This window comes from Pavona decussata, unplaced genomic scaffold (assembly GCF_977016875.1).
Source record: "Pavona decussata unplaced genomic scaffold, jaPavDecu1.1 SCAFFOLD_89, whole genome shotgun sequence".
Classification (NCBI taxonomy): domain Eukaryota; kingdom Metazoa; phylum Cnidaria; class Anthozoa; order Scleractinia; family Agariciidae; genus Pavona; species Pavona decussata.
Window position 1 is genome coordinate 60,001 of NW_028145506.1, and position 15,221 is coordinate 75,221.

At 37.7% G+C, this 15,221-nt stretch overlaps 1 protein-coding gene and 1 pseudogene across 1 annotated transcript; one reads left to right on the forward strand and one right to left on the reverse strand.

The window, feature by feature from the left end:
• Positions 1-476: 476 nt before the first annotated feature.
• LOC146474383 (uncharacterized) lies at positions 477-14,938 on the reverse strand. The gene is made up of 10 exons (XM_085116974.1): positions 14,920-14,938; positions 14,735-14,839; positions 12,636-12,728; positions 7,381-7,708; positions 6,248-6,415; positions 5,395-5,595; positions 4,366-4,481; positions 2,945-3,059; positions 1,645-1,733; positions 477-806 (listed from the first exon to the last, which is right to left on the reverse strand). Exons 1-10 carry the CDS (start codon positions 14,923-14,925, stop codon positions 771-773), a joined length of 1,257 nt encoding a protein of 418 aa, XP_084973100.1. The 5' UTR covers positions 14,926-14,938; the 3' UTR covers positions 477-770.
• On the forward strand, positions 8,988-12,584 carry LOC146474384 (uncharacterized; annotated as a pseudogene).
• Positions 14,939-15,221: the final 283 nt, after the last annotated feature.

Genomic DNA, 15,221 nt, shown 5'->3' on the forward strand with positions numbered 1-15,221 from the left:
AGATCGGTAGTACAAGAAAATGACCAAGGCGAGAATCGCTACTCGATCGAGCCAACACCTGTAATAAGGAGGGTCTCCCAAACTCTGTGGGACGTTAAAGAACCCACTCACTGTTCGCAAAGAGTAGGGGACGTAGTTCCCGGTGTTGTGGTCTGGTCTTTGTGCGTATATTATGATGGTTGGGTGGGAAAATGCTCGGAGATATTAGCTGCATTAAGCTACTCTACAATCCGAGGGTAAATAAAGATTGATGATGACGATGATGATGATCTCGAACCCAGAATCCTCAGGCTCTCTGGCCAGCGGTTGGGCTCTCCTGGCAACCAACCGCTGGCTAAAGAGCCTGAGGACTCTGGGTATGAGATTGAGGGTATGCGGGATTGCTTGCCAGTTTCATCCTTATTTGTCGCTCAACTTGACGGCATTTTCAAGGTCAGCATGCTCAAAGGGAAACAATAAGTGAGGAACACTAACACTGGGATTCTTTGAAAACTTTAATGAGAGAATTTAAACAAATTTCAGCATATTCTGTACATAAAAGGAAGAGAGATCTCCAGGCTGGTGGGAGATACTTAAAATATTCAAGAAAATTTGTTTTTTGGAGGGTTTTTTTCGCACAAAATGTACGTTTTTTTTTGTCTAAATGCTTTCCCTGCTGAGTAGAGCCTTATTCAACGTAGCTTGTTGCTTCCATGAGGTATGATGACGTATAAATAACAGTCTCTATAATAAAATAAGCGAGAGCAATTTCTCTAAATAATATCCCTCTGTTACTTCTTCATTGACTTCCGAATTAATGCCAACCTCTGTAAGAAAAAAGAAACAAAAACAGTGTGAAGCAAGCTCGTACTTACTGTAGCCTGTCTATAAAATTGGACAGGGTCCCTCTAAGAAAGTTTCAAGACGAGAGCAGCTGGTTGTTCACGGGGAAACAAATCTAAGGTCGCACAAAACATTGCCCGTTCTGTATGTATTCTTTTAAAGAGTATGCACGAATCATAACGACTGATCGCAACTCTAGCAACTGATTAACACTTCCATCATCTGCCAACATCCCTAAGAATTTTCATCGGAATCGACTTCAGAAAATCAGAGATGTGATTGAGGGAGCGAGAAAAAGTGAGAGAGGGCAATTGGTGCAAGTCACGTGTATTTACCCCAAGTTCTGATCGGTTCTTTGTGTCCTTCGTCTGTTGTGATTAATCACCATGAATATTTTCGCTTTGTTTGTTATTTTTTCGGATATTAGGGGGCACAAACCCTGGGCAACCTGCAATCTTCACTTAATGTAGGGGGTTGAATTACACTTTACAGAAATGTTTGCCGGTATGTTATAACTCATTTATGGGAGAGTTCAAAGGAAAGTTCTTCACTCATGAGGCGCAACTCTACCCCGGATATCGGCTAAGAAGTCATTTTATTACAATGGTCGCGTCGTTTTTATAATTGCTTAAAAATAGTTATTTTTATGGTATAGTTTTAAATTTTTCAGTGCATGATTTTTAACTTTTTAGACTTTTATTCCTCAATGCTATGTAATCGTCCTTTTATAGTCGCGGCTCCCATTGATGCTGAAGGGATCACCCCGGCTAAAATATCCAAAAGTATCCGTTCTGTTCTGAATATTGCCCCTCCTGTACAAACCTGCTTGTGGGCTTCCGTTGTAGCTTGCTTCTTGAATGGTCGAAGTTCATCGTTGCCGAATCCTGGAATCCACATGTTCCAAGACCTGTCTATAATTTCAACCAATACACGTACGATTAAAAATGTGATGACTTAAGAAGTTCTGACTTATGTGTGTCTGGTTAAAATGTTTGTGTAAAACATTCAGACAAATGAAAGCTTCTAAGAATCTAAGAAATCAGAGCACTTTCCTGTGGTGATTCTGTGAGTTTGTGGTGGACTTTCCTATTGTACAGTTTATTCTGCTGTACAAGGTGGTTCTAACTTTTGAGTCTGTGGATGAAATCCTTAAGTGTGACCATTCAAACGAAAGTTACTGAGCAGTAATTTACTGTGGTACTGTTTATAATGCTTTTCAAGGTGGTTCTAACTTGAACGAATGAATGAAATCCTAAACTGACCACTCCAATGAAATCCTCTGAGCAGTACTTTCCTGTGGTGCTGTTTATTATGCTGTACAAGGTGGCTCTAACTTTTGAGTCTGTGGGTGAAATCCTAAAGTGTGACCATTCAAATGAAAGCTACTGAGCAGTACTTTCCTGTGGTGCTGTTTATTATGCTGTACAAGGAGGTTCTAACTTTCGTTACTGTGGATGCAATCCTAAAGTAAGAGGATTCAAATAAAAGCTACTGAGCAGTACTTTCCTGTGGTGCTGTTAATTATGCTGTACAAGGAGGTTCTAACTTTCGTTACTGTGGATGCAATTTCAAATGAAAGCTACTGAGCAGTACTTTCCTGTGGTGCTCTTTATTATGCTGTACAAGGTGGTTCTAACTTTTGAGTCTGTGGATGAAATCCTGAAGTGTCACCATTCAAATGAAAGCTACTGAGCAGTACAGTCCTGTGGTGCTGTTTATTAGGCTGCACAAGGAGGTTCTAACTTTCGTTTCTGTGGATGCAATCCTAAAGTGTGAGGATTCAAATAAAAGCTACCGAGCAGTACTTTCCTGTGGTGCTGTTTATTAGGCTGTACAAGGAGGTTTTAACTTTCGTTTCTGTGGATGCAATCCTAAAGTGCGAGGATTCAAATAAAAGCTACTGAGCAGTACTTTCCTGTGGTGCTGTTTATTAGGCTGTACAAGGAGATTCTAACTTTTGAGTCTGTGGATGAAATCCTAAAGTGTGACCATTCAAATGAGAGCTACTGAGCAGTACTTTCCTGTGGTGCTGTTTATTTTGTATTTAGCTAAGTAGAAATTTTAGTTAAATTTGACAATTTGGTTAGAAGCACATGGTTAATGCATCCAGTGTGATACAAACCCAGGTGTAGCTGTACATCGCGCACTTCTAGTGTGTTTGATTTCCGATGCTTGGCAATCTGACAGGAAGCTGTGACTACACTCTCGATAAAGTCATCTGCGATCTGCAGCAACAACTACAAGGAGGAAAACAGTTCGATAGCAAGCATTATTATAAGCAGCTGGGAACAGTTGTTCAAGGCCCGTGAACTTTGATTCAACTTTAATTACCAATTAATATTGATTGTTCCAAAAGATTTTTATTCCAGAGTTTTGACTTAAAGTTTTCTTTACCTTTAACTTAAAATTAGCTCTTAGAAACATTTTTTAATGAGCGAGATGAAAACCTAGGTAAATTTTTAGTCAGGGATAAGAATTAATTGACTTTCAAACAACTAGACCCTAGTTATAATGTTGAGTTACATAGCAAGCAGAATACTGATCAACATCATGTAGTGAACAGTGGATACAAACAGTAGGACTTCCAACCTCTTTGGCGTCTGTCTAATGTCTGCTACTGAGTGATGTAGCATTGCTTTTTGCAACTCTTCTAAATTGCAGTGGTTTCAAGGTTAAATAATTGCCTGTGCTTAGGCTACACTGTACGGTAAATAAGCATTAATTTACTCAGACCAAAGCCACCTTGCAAACCAAGAGGACTAAGGAACAATGTTCTTATCAAGTCTCACCCTAGGCATATTCTTAACACGTCCTTAAGATTTTGGCCAATCTTAACCCTGGCGTTGTTTTAAAGTGTATATTTTAACTGTAGTTATCTCATCTCCTGCAATAAATTCTATGGCATCAACAGGAACATGACTGTATGTTTTTCCCATGAACCTAGTTTAACGGCCTTAGCTCCCACGAGTCTTCTTTAGCTCAGTGGTTGAGCATCCCAAATAGTAATGAGAAGGTCTTAGGTTCGACTCCTGATAGGAGCACTTGAATTTTTTTCCGAGTATGCCTGTGTCATTTACTGAATAATACATCTTTCTCATTTATTCACCAGGCCTAAAATATTCAATCAGTTATTTCCATTGCCCAAATGCCGCGCATGACATTCCAATCCTGGCAGTACGCAGGATGTTTGTCCCATGAACCTAGTTTAATGGCCTTAGCTCCCACGCGTCTCCTGTAGCTCAGGGGTAGAGCATCCGAAATACTAATCAGAAGGTCATTGGGTCAACTCCTGTTAGAACTCGGATTTCTGTTTTTCAAGTATGTCTGTGTTGTTGACTGAATAACACATCATTCTCATGATTGTATGTGTAAGCAGAAAAGAAAAATCCAAAGATATACTTGATGCTAAGGATCCCTTAGCCTTGCTTGCAGAAGCACTTTTGGCTTGTCATGCAATCTTTCAATAGTCACCCAAGATTGCATGACGAGCCAAAAGAGTTTCTGTGAGGGAGGGTAAGGATCCCTTAGCTCCTTTCAACTTACATCTTCCACATCATCATCCATTTGTTCCCGAGGATCGATCTCATGCAGCAAATCCTGCAGTCGTCGTTTGGTCAGAACCTGGGTTTGCTCCGGACTGCTGGTATCCATTCTCAAGGCTGCTTCCCAAAAAATAAAAAGAAATGATTAATCAATAATCCAGTTCCAGGAACTAAGTGCCATTATCGTGATAAATATTTCTTGAAGCTAAATTAAAACATAGGTGATAAAGATTGATAAGGAAAGATTAGATAGTAAGCTCAATATCGAAAGATGGAGGATTCTTCTGTTGCCATTATTGATACCACTCAGCTTTTTTGAGAATAACACTTTTCAATAAGCGTGGATGCCTTTTAGTCATTGATTTTTTGATTGATAGCCTGTCAAGCAGCTTAGATTGTGATAAATACTAGACTGTTTATTATTGTAAACACATGTGTGTTTGAAGATGGTAAAGCTTGTTATGGACCTACAGGCACAACCTTGAGGAAAGTTATGTGAAGAACAAAAGAACAACTCCATAAGAAACTATTATAGATCTACAGCAGCTGGTTATAAGTGGGAGCAAACTACATGTAGGTACATAACCTTTTGGCATGTTGTTAGCCTGTAACCATTTATTAAATACTTTCAAAGACTAGCAGTGTGCACCAAAGTGCTACTAATGCAACATGGGGCAGTAGCACGAGACCAAAATATTTTACCCAGGAAAATGAAAGATTTACATACATTAGGGCAATTTCCAGGGTTACGTCAAGGAGAACAATAGAAATGAGTGTTGAAAGTTCAATTTATGACCTTTCATTGATTTCCTCAAAACACAACCAAACCAAACAAACACATATTCATGAAAATATAGAAGTTGAGAAAGACACAAAATTCAGGGAGTCCAATCCCTGCAAATCAAAATCAGTGTTCTCACATCCAAAGATTATGATTAAAAAAAAATACAAAAATTTAATTGGAACACTCACAAAAAAAAAGTTTGTTATAAGTGTGTAGTTAATGGAAAATTAACTCAAATAACTATACCGGCAGCTTGTGTTGCACTGTGGAGCCCCTTTGGCGCAGATGACGCAACAGGAGCTGGAGCAATGTTTGTAACATGCCCACCTGTCGGCACAGCAGTCGACACTGATCCTGAGGGAGCCAGGGTGATTGGCATGTTAACTGGTGATTTACTTGGCACCAGTGGCCTCTGAAGAGTAACAGTTTGAAGGGTGCCTTGAGTCACTATAAAGTAATAACATAAGAAGAAGCTAGTCACTGGGTTCAGCTGTTAGGATTTAGACCAACATTCAAGCCAAAGTGTTTGGTTTTATCAAAAGTTGATAGGGTAATTTGGTCTTCATGGAGAGATTTGAGTGCTTATGCTTTGAACACAAGCCCTTTGTCAGAGCAAATGTGATGGATTTGCTCTGACAAAGCTAACACTCAAACCATCAGTACTCAAATCTCTTTATGGCGGCCAGATTTCCTTATCACCTCTGTTGATAAACCAGACATTCATGGCTACAAATGGCCAGTGATATTCATTAAATAATTTTATAATAATAATAATAATATAATAATAATAATAATCGAATATTTATCCAGGATAACCCTTCAGTATAGAATACTGTTATCAACAGGGTCCTGACGACTAAGAATTAAAAACTTACAAATAAGAATAATTAAGAACTGATATGTAAAAGCAAAACATGCACTAATTTAGAACTACAGTAAAAATTTACAGATAAAAATCGTCCAAGGCTTTCTTGAATAAAAATTAGAATTAATGCTTCTCAGACTTAGAGGTAAAGAATTAAATGTCGAGGCAGCTAAAAAATAAAAACTATGGCGTGCAAAAATTATTTGATTAGATATAATTGTAAAGTCAACAAACCTTGCACTGGCCTGTCCGAGGCAGTGGCAACAGGCTTTAATCCCTGGCTTGGCAGTGTTTGCGCAATGCTTCTGACGGCTATCTGCTGACCAGGTGTAACATTCTGGACTGCTGACTTAGTCACCTGAAGCTGTACAGTTTGAGGTGCTGTACTCACATTCATTTGCGCTGTAGACAAATACCAGGCATATCAGTTTTTATTTATTATTAAATAGTCAATATATTCCAGCATCAGTAATGCAAACATTTGTTTTGACAAATAAGGTGATTAAAGCAAAATCTTGCCCATAATCATAGGTTTTTATCACAAAATGAAGCACAAAGCAGCGGATAAAAAATTGGAGGAATGTTTCCTATAGAAATTCAAGGCCACATACAAAAACTCTAGTGAATCTCAGCTAAAATAACAAAATGTGATCTGAAATGCATTTAGGTTTGTTATGCTCTCAATCCTTCGATAGACCTTGTTAAATTTTGCTTCGTTGGTTTGTCGCCCCATTACAGACCATGTGACAGTGTTTCAGGGAGTAGTCTGTTTTAAAATTGGTCATATTCACACTGTCATGCATTCTTTCCTTCCAAAATGACAAAGGATGGATTCTCCGGAGAATATCATTTGGCTTGTATTGGGCAATAAGCAGCTTTATTGACTGTATCAGTTCAATAAAAATGCTCTTCCAGTGAGCCATTTACATAACAAAACAATTACATAACTATGATGCTAAAAAGACACTAAAGCTAATAATAAAAACATGATCCTATATAGAGCATTTTCATTCACGTGACTACCGGCTGGTTTACTTAAACAAAAGAAAGTATTTGCATAAAAATAGAGTTCAACTCCCAGAGGTTTAGTTAGGGACACCAACATGGCCGCCATTTCTTTGTTTTGGGACACCAACATGGCCGCCGTGACGTCATGTGAAAACACTCTATAGACACTAAAGCTATAAATATCAAATTCTAAAAGAAACTATTCTATATAGAGTGAAAGGTCTATTGGTTCATCCATCATACATTGTATTAAGCCAGTCACAGCCATTTTAGAGACAATTTATTTAGGTATATTTTTACATTTTCTGAGGGGATTGTAATATTGGAATTAATTTTTACTGTCAGTATTAGCCACTCACCTACTTCAGCAACAGGTCTCTGAATCTTCTGCATGTTTGCGGGACTGATCACTACATTATGAGTTTGCTGTACCTGTTGCAAGGAAGTTTGCGGACGAATGGTCTTTGTAATAGTTGAACCAGGTTGAGCTACAGGTACACCAGCAGTTATAGTGCTAGCAGGACGGACAGTGGTCAGTTGGGTTGGAAGGGCTGTGGTAGCAGGAGCAATTTTTGCCATTTGAACAGTTCCTTGCGCTGCTGCAGTCTGACCAGGCACCACGACCTGTGTGACTGGCGTCATAACAGCTGTGGTCCTCACCACAGCGATCTTCCCTTCCTGAATTGCCTGGAAAACAAGAAAAATATGGACATTTTCAAGCAGCTTGTAAATAATTATTGATACATGTAAGTAAGAGATAAACACCGAGAACGGAGGTATTAATGTATATGGATGTATATGGATTAATACCGACGTTCGAGGCATTTATCTGACTTATTTCATGAAATTATTCCTTTGTTCAAGGGGACAAACGCCGGCTAATTAGTACGGTCACACTTAGGTGAGAAACGGAGAACAATAGAAGCAACCTGATGTGTGCGTTTCTCGCAGTACTGCTAATGTAAATGAGGGATTTATACAGTAAATGAGGGATTTATCTGTATAAATCCCTCGTTTCAGTTAGTTTAATATTCATGAAGTATGTAAGTTAAATAAAGGATGTTGAATAACAAAAGAAAATGTGTGATTCATGAAATAAGTGGTGTAACCTTCACATCATTACAGTCAGTCCATGTCATGCATGGCTGGTGTTTTTGAAATTTGAACAAAGTTTTGAAATTTACACGTCAGTTTTGAACATCGCCAATGAGATTTCAGAGTCCCTGTAGAAGTTTCCCTAGTTTATTGACAGTATGAAGCTCTGAATTTTTCTTTACATTAGAGCATTAAGTATTTCAAGAATAACAATTCTTATTGTTTCCCAAGTTTTTTTAATCTTTTTTTTTTTTTTTCAGTTAATGCATCTTTTTCGGAAAGATTTCCAGATAAATGTTCAACATTCCATTCAAATGCCATACATTACAAAGAGGAATTCGAATGGCCATTTCATTCTCAGAAATGCTGGTCATGCATGACGTGGATTGACTGCAAAAATATGGAACAATGTCTGGAATGTTCAATATAGATATGACAAACTCTGATACAATGATAAACTCTCAATACTTTGTTTAGTCTACATAACTTGTCCCATGAATTGAACGGCTGGGAGCATAAATATCACATTTTGTTGTTTTAGCTGAGATTCACTAAAAGTTTTTGCACTTGGCTATGAATTCCCTCAGGAAATGTTGCTCCAGTGTTTCATCTGCTGCTTTGTACTTCCTGGGCAATAAAAACCTATAATTATGGGTAAGATTTCCATTATTATCACAAAATGAAGCGCAAAACAACAGATACAACATTGGAGAAATGTTTCCTGAAGGAAATCAAGGCCAAGTGCAAAAACTTCTGTGAATCTGAGCTAAAACAAGAAAACACAAGCTGAAGTGCACTTAGTTCGGTTATGCTACCAGTCCTTTGAATTCAAACTGGTTTGAATTGAAAGAACCGGTCCCATGGACTTTTCCTCTAAAAATTATTATTATTATTATTATTTTTTTTAATTTTTATTATTATTATTCACAACATATTACTTACACTACTTAACAATAATACTTACGCTACTTACAATATAATAAATTACTCTTAAACACGGACATGCACAAAACGAAACTTGCTAATTAATAAATTGTGGCATATACAATATGTATTTAACAGAAATATCATACAACCTAAAAGACGATACATCTACTTACATTATCAAAAGGTTAGATGGCAGCGAAATAAAATAACAACAATAGAATTGATAACAAAAGTAACTAAATGGGAAAAAATAAAGACATGGCGCCACTATGAAGTACTTAAACTTGTGATATACTTGTTCCATTTGCGGTTAAAACTGGATTCATGTTTGGGGAATTTGTTGATCTTAAATTCTATTTGATAAATATAATAAACTTTAGAGATAAATAATCTCAGCGACGGGTGAATAACTTTGCTTCAATCTGCAATCGTAAATATTTTACCTGGCAATGATTAGTAGATGGTTAAGTAAGAGAAAATCCTCCTTTCTGCCCCAAATTCCAAAAAGCTTATTTACCTCAGATAGTTTTTCAAGTTCAATGTGTATATTATTGCACCAGTGAATAAATTCCAGCCAAAACCTCTCTGTTATGCAGCATGAAATGACTAAATGCTCAAGGGATTTGCTCTCTTCACCACAACACATACACAATGCTGTCAGTTTCAACCCAATCTGTTCAAAATTTTGTACTGAAACTTGTGCGTTTTTGTGTTAAAAGCTACTGTAAAAGGTAATCTGTAGATCTCATTCCATTTGAAGCTTGCCCTACCAAACTTTTCCTCGAATTTTGCTTGTGCAGTTGGAGCACACTCAAAGCTGGAATGTATTTCCACCAACTGGTTTCAAGTAATGCAAAAAGATTAATTCCCAACTGCTTGGTTGAGCTTCGGCTAACTTTTTACAGCACATGATCCGCTGTGTTTTTAATTAACAACTGATTCCAAATGTGGCACTTTCAAACCAACATTTTCTACATTGCCTATTAAGGTTGACCTTTTGACTTTATTTTTTCCTTTCCAGTTGAATTTAAATATTATCTTATTGGCTTCTTTAATTACATCCTTGTTAACACTTACTAAACCGGCTCTGTACATAAAAATAGGAATAACAAATGTCTTAACTATCTGTATTCTTCCAAGGATGGTAAGATTTCTCCAGTTCCAAAACTGAAGCTTTTCCTTGATCAATTTAAGAATTTCATCAAAATTCAACTTTTCCATAGGCCTCTATCATAAGTAAAATGAATCCCCAGATTTTTGACTGCTTTTTTAACTTTAATGTTTGTATTCAAGACAGCTAAGTATTTAGATGTGTTTTTCTGATTGCCCAACAGAATGACTTCCGTTTTGTCATAGTTAATTTCGAGCACAGAGCAAAGCATGAATTGTTGTACAGTGTTAAACAGGGGGTTAAGAGAGATTTGGTTCCTAAGAAAAAGTGTTAGGTCGTCGGCAAATATTTCTAATTTGATCTCTTCATCATCTACTAAAATACCCTGTATTTGTTTATTTGTTTGTCTGACCGTATACTAATGGCGAGTACTTCTAGGCAGATGATGAATAGGTAAGGAGAGAGTGGGTCCCCTTGCCTGACTCCTTTTAAGAATTGGAAATGGTCCTGTGGTATAGTTGCTATTCATAACGCTACTAGAAATGTTCTTGTAAAAAGTCTGAACCCACTGAATCAAAGATGGGCCAAAATTGAAACCGGTGAGAGTGTTATACATGAATTTATGATTTATCGAATCAAAGGCTTTCTTGAAGTCGATAGCAACTAATATATTACTCCATTGATTTTCTCTCTCCTTGTACACTCAAAAATGCCATCAATTGTACGAACAGCATCAAGAATGGTTCTACCTTTTACATACGCATAGAGACTGAGTCGGGCTTAACATGGAGTAGCTGTGTTTTTGTGAGCTCCGTTAACTACGATGAGCAAATGGCGGAGGAAAGTCATTTAAATGGCAGAGATATCTCTAAGTTACAAGAGAAAAGATAAAAAGAGCAGTGGAGACTCATCAGAAGGCGATTGTCACTCTCCTGAAGATAAGAAAACCAAATTTGGACCGGTCGGCGAAGCTGAGTCCGACGAAATCCAATCGGTGTTTGAAATGGCAGAAGACCTACTGTCAAAGTTAAACGCTGTATTAAGGAAGCTGAATGACATGGAAAAGAAGCTCGACCATCTAGAAAGCTACGTCAATTAAGCCTCGGCGAAAAGATCAAAGAGGTAAACACGAAAGTAGACAGATTCGAAATGACAAGGGTCTTGGTCAACGAAATAGACAAAGGAATGGCGTTTCTCAACAGCAAGGTTGAGAGTTTAAAACACACTGGAGGGTCAAAAAGAAGACATGGAGACTCTAAGACAAGAAAACCTGTATATGGGAGTGTATCAGCGGTGAGAAAATCTTCAATTTCATGGAATTCCTGAGAAGAAAGACGAGGATGACACACAAGAGGTGTTAGTTAATTTCATGAAAGCAGAGCTGGGCATCGAAGACACCGACAAGATCGAATTCCAGAGAGTGCACAGAATAGGCAAACCTAGGAGTAACTTGAGTGGAAAACCAAGGCAAATCATCGCTCGATTCTTACGTTATCCAGACAGAGAGCGAGTAATGGATAGGGCAACTAGATTACGAGGAAAGAAGATAGGAATCTCGCCAGATTTCCCAACGGAGATTGTTGAAAGAAGAAAAAAGCTGATGCCTAAACTAACAGCAGCAAAGAAGGCGGGTAATCGCGCATTCTTTATCTCTCCAAAGGTGCAATAATTCGCTCCAGAGCAACTTGGTATGAAAAAGGCGAGAAAAACAACAAATACTTTCTGGGTTTGGAATCTCATAGAGGAAAGAACGGTTGCATTCGAAAGATCTTTACAAGTAGTGGTCATCTCACTTCAGATCCGAAAACAATCATGACAGAAGTAGAACAATTTTACTCTGATCTGTATAGTGCCAACGCTGAATCTAGTAATGTAAGTTATTCCTTCCTGCATAAACCAGAAATTCCCAAACTCACCACTGAAAAGAAAAACATTTGTGAGGGAACACTGTCCGTTAAAGAATGCTTTGACTGTCTTCAGTCATTTGAAAATAACAAGTCACCAGGCAATGATGGGCTCACCGCTGAATTTTATAAAACTTTTTGGAACTCAGTAGGAGGCTTATTAGTGGATGGCCTAAATTGCGCATATGATCAGGATGAACTATCCAACTCTCAAAAACAAGCCATTATCAAGTTAATAGAAAAGAAAGAGAAAGATAAGAGGAAAATTTGTAATTGGAGACCAATTTCTCTGATCAATGTTGATGCTAAAATCGGATCAAAAGCATTTGCGACAAGACTTCAAAGAGTTCTACCGGACATCATACATCACAATCAGAATGCGTATGTAAAAGGTAGAACCTCTAAAAATTATGCTTGTCTCTTGGTATGAACTGTCTGTAAGATTTGTCCCTACAACCATTCCCCTTTTGGAACACTACAAGGGACTTTTCCCAAGAACTTGACTCCTTGTGTGTGCCAACCTTTAAACCTTGCTAAATGCAATTTAATTATAATAATATAATATGAAAAAGTTTACCTTGTCATGTTCTGTCTTTAATTTGTGATAAATAATTTTTAGTCTTTCAATTTCTTTAGCTTGCTCATTAGTGTAAGGACCAGGTCCATGGGACTAAGGAAAAAAATCAATGAACAATGAATGAGAAATGGAGAAATATACAAGCAAGATGCATAAAGTGATCAAACTATACTGACTTTCTGCACATGTATAAACATGCTGTGAGAAAAATTCATTTCAGAAAAGATCAAGTTAGCAAGTTAGTATTTTGCGTACAGGTACATATATATGTAAGCATACAATATTCCTCTGAGGATACCAAACGTTATTCATTTTGATTGTCATGTAATCTTGGATGATAGCTCAGCAGTTATTTGAGGGAGGTAATTATTTTGGCAAACTGTTTTGAATGGAGACCTTAAAAAAAGGGTTACTCTCTGCGGGATGGAGGTGGGGAGGAGGAGAGAGGAGTTACCTGAGGAAAGCCTGTTCTTTTAAGAAGAGACAGTCCTGGGGATTGTTAAAAGGGTTAACACATATGGTTATGGCGTTTGGGGTCTGGGTTGAGTAACTGACAAAAATCTACATCAGAAGAATATGAGATAATAAAAACAAACAATGTTTCAACATTTCCATGACACTATTGTCAAGTTAAAATGTAAAAAACCTGACACATAATTAAAAGCAACTGAGGATAAATGCATATTCAATGAAATAAGTTCATGAGAAGTACGGCATCTGAATCAATTTAGAGCGGCCAATCAAATTCAGATCGGCTCAGCCGGGAATAAGGGCTGACCGGCTTTGATTCAGACATCGTACTTCACATGAGCTGAATCAAATGCAGAAATTATTACAAATGTACAATTTTCTTCAGTCATAATACGCTTCAGTGTATTTATTTCGGCTGAATTAAGTTCGGCATCTGAATCAATTCAGCCGGGATTAATAATTTGGGTCGGTCTAAATTTGAATTTGATTCGGCCCATGTGAAGTACGGCGTCTGAACCAGGCCTTAGCGATACTGATGTTATTGGTTAATATAAAAGTCTCATTATATAAGACATGGAGTTACAGTGAAGTGACCAAGTGACTTCATATACAATTTACTTATGTATCTAAGAAGAATGAAAAAAAAAAAAATTAAAAACAAAAATAATTGTCTTGCAAAGACCATGTCACATGATTTTTCTGGTGTTTTGTTCCTTAACCCTTTCACTGCAGCACATTTTTACTCCTGTGAGTTAACACCTTCATTAATCTTCCCATTCATTGGAGTCTTCATCACCATCAAATTCAGAGTCAGGAAAAAAAAAGGATCTTCACTGCCAGAATCGGCCAAAATTCTATCCAGAAGGGGATGCACAATCTGCCAGCCAGCAAGGCATGCAAGGCAGACGTGTGAGTCACTCAGGTTAGCCTAAAAAACACTCCAGTTAGCCTAAATAGCACTCAGGTTAGCTTAAATAGCTCCCCGGTTAGCTTAACGGTTAGCAGTTTATGTTGGGGTTGTTCATGCCTTGCATGCCTCGTATGTTTTGTTCATGCCTCGCACGTCTGCCTCGCATGCCTCACTGGATCGCATATTGTATAGACTCTATCCAGAAAGTCAAAACTTTGTTGCCTTGACCAAGAGAATAGTCAATTTTCGTTGCCCTCTGAGATTACAAGAACTAGCACCAGGATGTTTCTGAAAAAGTGTAGCCAAAGATACTTAATATTGAAGACTTATAGCTTCAGCACCCTGGTATGGTCAATTTCAACAAAAATGGACAATACTCTGTGTAAAACCTACTGTACTGTGACAATTTTCCTCGTTTTCTACCTTTTGTTGCCTCGCATATTATTGTTCAACTGTAGTTGACACCTCTTGTTTGCTTTTTTTTCAACACTTGTGAGTTTGGCAGATTTTTAAACCGAGGATGAGCCACAAAATAGGGACTAAGCTTATTGCTTTAATTAAGTTTTCAAATTGTTACAAAAAATAACTAAAATAGACCCACTAAGCTTTATCTTTAGAACAGGAAAATCTCTAAAACAATGAAGCTGAGGTCTACACCTTTGGTATTCGCAGAAAACGGTTTGACCTCTCGTTCAAAGCTTTAGATCACAGAGCTAACCTGAATCCTCTTCTGTACATCTTGTAACATGTCAACAATATTTTTTTGTTGTACAATCTTAGGAGAAGAGGTACCAGCAGAAGCCGTGGTGACTGTTGGCATCGACTACCGATAAAAAGTCAGATTAAAAACGTCCAAACTCAACAACAAGGATGAAAGAGAGAGCGCCTAAAACTACAACTTACCGCCATGTTGCTTCGGCTGGCTACCAAGCTCGAGTGGTGCGGCTACCAAGCTGTAGCCCCCATGTCGGTCGGTACTTTGTGTAAAACCAATTATAATGTCCTATAGTCGATGGCCAACTCTAACTCTGGCAGACGAGTAACCAGGTTATACATCTTAAAATCTAAAAAGCGTTCTCTTGCTAAAAAGATTTTAGAAACCAACCTTTCGGTTACCAGACTGCAGCCCTTTAACGAATGTTAAAAAACATGCGAATATAAAGTAAAAATACAGTGCGGAAAAATAGCTTCATATAACGAGTTTA